At 37.7% G+C, this 5,000-nt stretch overlaps 1 protein-coding gene across 1 annotated transcript in view; it reads left to right on the forward strand.

Annotated features, from left to right (window-relative positions):
- LOC123516442 overlaps window positions 1-5,000 on the forward strand; it is a 244,157-nt gene that overhangs the window by 229,331 nt on the left and 9,826 nt on the right. The window contains 4 exon segments of the mRNA XM_045275729.1: window positions 2,478-2,533; window positions 2,536-2,579; window positions 3,959-4,120; window positions 4,596-4,786. Coding sequence (XP_045131664.1) covers window positions 2,478-2,533; window positions 2,536-2,579; window positions 3,959-4,120; window positions 4,596-4,786 — 453 coding nt within the window.

Consider the following 5,000-nt stretch of genomic DNA (forward strand, 5'->3'; position numbering starts at 1 on the left):
GGATTCGGAACACTGCAGGAAGCTTGCGAAGAGTACGTCTCGACATACCAACCGCTGCTTAGAAATACGTATAAACGGTATTGCTGGTGCTGGTTATGAGTCATGAATATCTTCGAAACAAACGGAGTTGCCCACACCTTTCAGACAAGAGTAAATAACATAATATCCTGGCGAATGGCGACACGTGAAATGTGTGAGCAGCAGCAGTAACCGCAGTTTTTTAATAAAAAACCGTATTCCAACACTGTTGTGATAATTAATGATCTATTGCTGTAATACTGAAAAAGGCCAGTGATTCATTCCAACACTACCTCAGGACATGAGATGGCGTCATTTATCTACCAATGTCTTAGCCATACAACTTTGCGTATTCTATTATTCGTGGCACATTCCTGCGTGCAACCAGTGTAAGGGTGGTAAGCAGCATTTGAACATGTGGGATTTGTTTCATTGATTGAGCATCGCTAGAATTTAACCTTAAATATTCAAATATTCATTACCTATGTATTTTTGAAGAATTTTAAAGAAGATTTAGGCGATGGAAGCAATTTGTGAAATACAGAAGGCGAAGCCGAACTGGTGTCTCAAACATGAGTATGGATTATTCAAAGGACTTACAGTCATCTAGGTATTATGATCCCGAGGTTAGGTTGGTGAAGTGACGGCGCTGGTCGTACTGTATTGTTGTATGATGGTGTTAAATCATTATTGTTATCTATGTAGTAATTAAGTAGGCTATATTGGTAGACGGCTATACGTCGCTCTTTCTATTGCCATATTCTTGATTTGCATCTTAGGGTTTAATTATTGAGCGCGAATTCGGTTACTTGTAAAACCTGGCTTTTTTTTTTCTAAACTGGTAAATTACCAGTCTGCTACCTTTAAAAACCTAAAACTCACGTCTGATAGTTACCTTTATACAGGTAATTAACAAATACATTAGTAATATTACTACTAACCGCATAATCTTCAAAAGCTAAATGAATATTCTCACGTACACCACACACAATCTAAGTACGTGCGTGGTGTTCATTGCTGGTGCCCAAGGCGCATGAACATCTATGCTTGTCATCCACAAGGCGCATGAACATCTATGCTTGTCATTGCTGTTGATTAGCGCCTTTCAGCGTCAGCTCAGGTCTTGTGAAGGTACATGCTCTGTGTCTTGCTAACTTGTATTGACAGGTATTACATAATTATGCAATTAATTAACAAGTTCATTAAAGAACATCCATAAAGGGTACAATTTAAACTCCGAGGCATTCATCATGACAAGCACATATGTTTATAAATCATTAAAATTAAATATACGTAATTCCAACCAATTTGTTTTTTATTTGTCTTGCAGAGTTTCCCTAGTAGACTAGTATATTTAGAAATGTTTGTTATGTTTTGTTATAAGAATAATTGTTAAAATCATTGGGCGCCATTGTTATTCTGAATTGTTTCGAATCTCGGGTGTCCGAGAAAGTGTTTGTTCGATCGTGATTCGGGAACATGACTGGAAGTGCGCGTAGTGATTGTTTCTTTACTGTCAATGAGAAATTGGATGAAATTATCTGGCGATCAAATGGGTTTCTTTAGAGAAGGCTAACTGTCTGTTATGATGCAGTTCTCAATCTCTCTATCGTCATGGATGTTCTTTCACTTATTTTGGAGAAATAGAAACATTAAAAAGAAAGAAAGAAAGCTACGCAACATTGAACATCTTACCAAACCACTCCTGTATTATTCTATGAATATTAAATGTCCCAAGTGTCAGTCGGTGGATAATTATCGTGAAGAACTATGTGTATGGCGTTGCATGAAACCTGATCTGGGTTGGACACACAAAGCGACAGTACTACACTTACGTGTAAGCCCATTCAAAGGTTAGGTTAGGTTAGGTTAGCATGCTGGAGAGGGATTCCAGGTTTGGTTGATATCCTTGTGGAGGCCCCGCGGGATCGCAGTCTCCCTGTTAGGCTACGTCATATTAATATCCCTAAGGAGGGGTTGCGCCACTAGGCTACCTAAGATTTCTAGATATGGGAGTAGAAATTTGCAGGTAAGTTTTGATTGGGTCAATGTCTATATATGATATACGTATATATTAGGGACTTTTCTCTAATATTCTACGGGAAAATTCCTAGCCGTGTTAATGATTTCTATGCTATACTTATTACCAAATTCCGCCACTTCGCCTTCCCCAACCGAAAAATCCGCATTCCCTCGTCTCCAACCTTGTATGGAGAAGGGGAATTATGATGCGATTCTAGAATTTTGCCAAACAGTCGTAGGAAGCATCCAGGATAGACATGAAGCAGTTATTTTATTATACATTTTTTTTTTTCTTCTTTACCTCCATCTCAACCTCATTATTATTCCCAATACTACTTAGTATTCTGGTTTGCAGATACTTTTCATTTCATTTATTTTGTTTTACTAATCTACCCGTTATATTGTATTACTTTATGGGATGCACATTTTCTGTTCAGGTATGTCAAAGTGTACCTGCTCCCTGATAAATCCAAGAGTGGCAAGAGGAAGACAAAGGTAAGAAGCACACACTGAATCCTGTCTTTGAGGATGTCTTGAAGGTGAGGCTTGTCTTCATTGTTACCTTACACATTAAGACTTGTTTTACCACTTATCTATTTTGCTTTTCCTCAGTCTTTCTCACATGGATTTGTGATGCCTTGGTGATTTGGAATTGCTAGAGCAGGTAGACAATTCTAAAGTATGAATGTAGGTTTACAGGGTTTTTTTTTTTTTATGAAGGACCAGATATATATGTACAAATATTTAGAAAGAATAAAGGAAGTTAGTTACATTAAGAAATTAGTGTACATTTGTAGGTAGCTAAAATTTAATCCAGATAAAATTCTAAAGTTTTTTTTTTTAGTAAGAGAGGAAATTTAGCTGAGGGCAACAAAAATAAAAAAAAGCCCACTTACAAACAGGTCTCTGAGTAGATGCAAGAGTTAGCTAAAAAAAAAATGGGATAAATACCCTGAAACCCCTCTCTTAAATTAGTTCAAGTCATAGGATGATGGAAATACTGAGACAAATAAAAAGTTCCAGAGTTTACCAGAAAAAGGGATGAATGAAAGTTGTGGTTAACTCTTGCATTAAGAGAGGTGGACAGAATAGGGGTGATAGAAGGAAGAAAGTCTTGTGCAGCAAGGCCATGGGAAGAGGGAAGGCATATAAGTAGATGTGAAGAGCTGTTGGCATGGAAATGGGATTAGAAGACAGCAAGAGATACAACATATAATTAACTGGTGTGAAAGAGGCTGAAGATGGTCAGTCAGACGATAAGACAAAAAACTTTTGATTCCACCTTATCTAATAAAAGAAAAGTATGAGTGGAACTTCCCCCATACATGCAAAAAGTACATGGGCAGATAATGCCCTTGCACAGAGTTATCAGTTGGGAAGGTGAGAAAAACTGGCAAAGATGACTCATAACACCTAATGTCGTAGAACTTATTTTAGCTAGAGAAGAGATGTGGTTTCCAGTTTAGATTATAAGTAATTAAAGTAAAAGACAGACTGAGGATATTCAGTATAGAAGAGTGACAGTTTAGTGTCATTGAAGAAGAGGGGATCATTGTCTGGAAGGTTGTGTTAAGTTGATAGATGGATAAATTAAGTTTTCATGCACTACTAAGTTATCTCTGCCCCAATCAGAAATTTTAGAGAGATCAGAAGTCGGGCATCCCTGTATGATCTCTTGACGTCCTGAAGGGTTGGTCATCTCTGAAAGGTCATAGGTGGATGTAGTGCAACATTACAAATGCCTTTGTGTAGAGCTTAAGATGGATTCTGAAATTTTGTATGAGTGTTGGCTACTCTTCTTTTGCAATGGATGCTGGTCTGATGCCACATATGACTGGAATACAATGAATGACTGGAGTACAGAGAGAGAGAGAGAGAGAGAGAGAGAGAGAGAGTAAATTTAGCTTCTGTGTTTCAGTTTAGCACAACCATGAGCGAGTTGGAAAGCCGCACACTATGGGTCTCTGTGTGGCACAGTGACATGTTTGGGCGCAATGACTTCCTTGGTGAGGTAGTCATCAGCCTGGCAGACACTGTGTTTGATGACGTCTCCCCTAAGTGGTATCCTTTGCAGGACAGGGTGAGTGGATCTTACAGTAGCATTTTTATCATATTAATCTTCTCATGTACTTACATTAAAGAGGTATGTTAGTCAGTTAAAAAAAGATAGGATGAAGTGAAGTTGCAAATTGTTTGTGGTTAATATATTTTCTGGCAAATATTTTGGTGAATATACTTTGTCTGATAGTTTGGTGATTATACATTATGTAATTTGAGTTTGTAGTTATATGTGAACAACAGACCTTAAGATTTATTCTTCACTACATTATTACCTGGATTTTTGCTGTTCTATTTGTCTCAAAGGCAATAATTCTAGCATACCTTGTGCTGTAGAGAGTTGAAAAAAGATAAATCATGTCTACTAATAAGAGAAGCTTTCAAGTTTCTCAATCATTTACATATCTATTTTATTGATTACATATAACTATAAAAGACATTTTATCTTAAGCTATATAATGATAAGTAATGTTTAATAAATTTGTTAACTATTGCAGATAGAACCCTTGGAGGAACTGAGTTACAGCCCCCGGGGTGATCTCATCCTGGCCCTCAAGTTTGTGCCGCCTGATGCAGTGAGCAGCAAGAAAGCCCGCCGCTCCCGAGGTGCCCTACATGTGCTGGTCAAAGAGGCAAAGAGTCTGGCAGCAGTGAGGGCTCATGGCACTGCTGATCCCATCTGCAAGGGGTAAGCTCATAAAATGGATTTTGAAGCCATGTGACTAATAATTATCAGTATTAACTAGATATCCCAAAATCTATCATACTATGCTAGAGTACTTTGGGAAACTGCACTACTGCAAAGCTAAATTTTAACAGTAGAATGGGTTGTGTTTATTATGCATGAATTTGGATCACATATTATTGCTTGCAGAGAATACAGAGGTAGTTACCTTTGAGTG

This window comes from Portunus trituberculatus, chromosome 41 (genome assembly GCF_017591435.1).
Source record: "Portunus trituberculatus isolate SZX2019 chromosome 41, ASM1759143v1, whole genome shotgun sequence".
NCBI lineage: Eukaryota > Metazoa > Arthropoda > Malacostraca > Decapoda > Portunidae > Portunus > Portunus trituberculatus.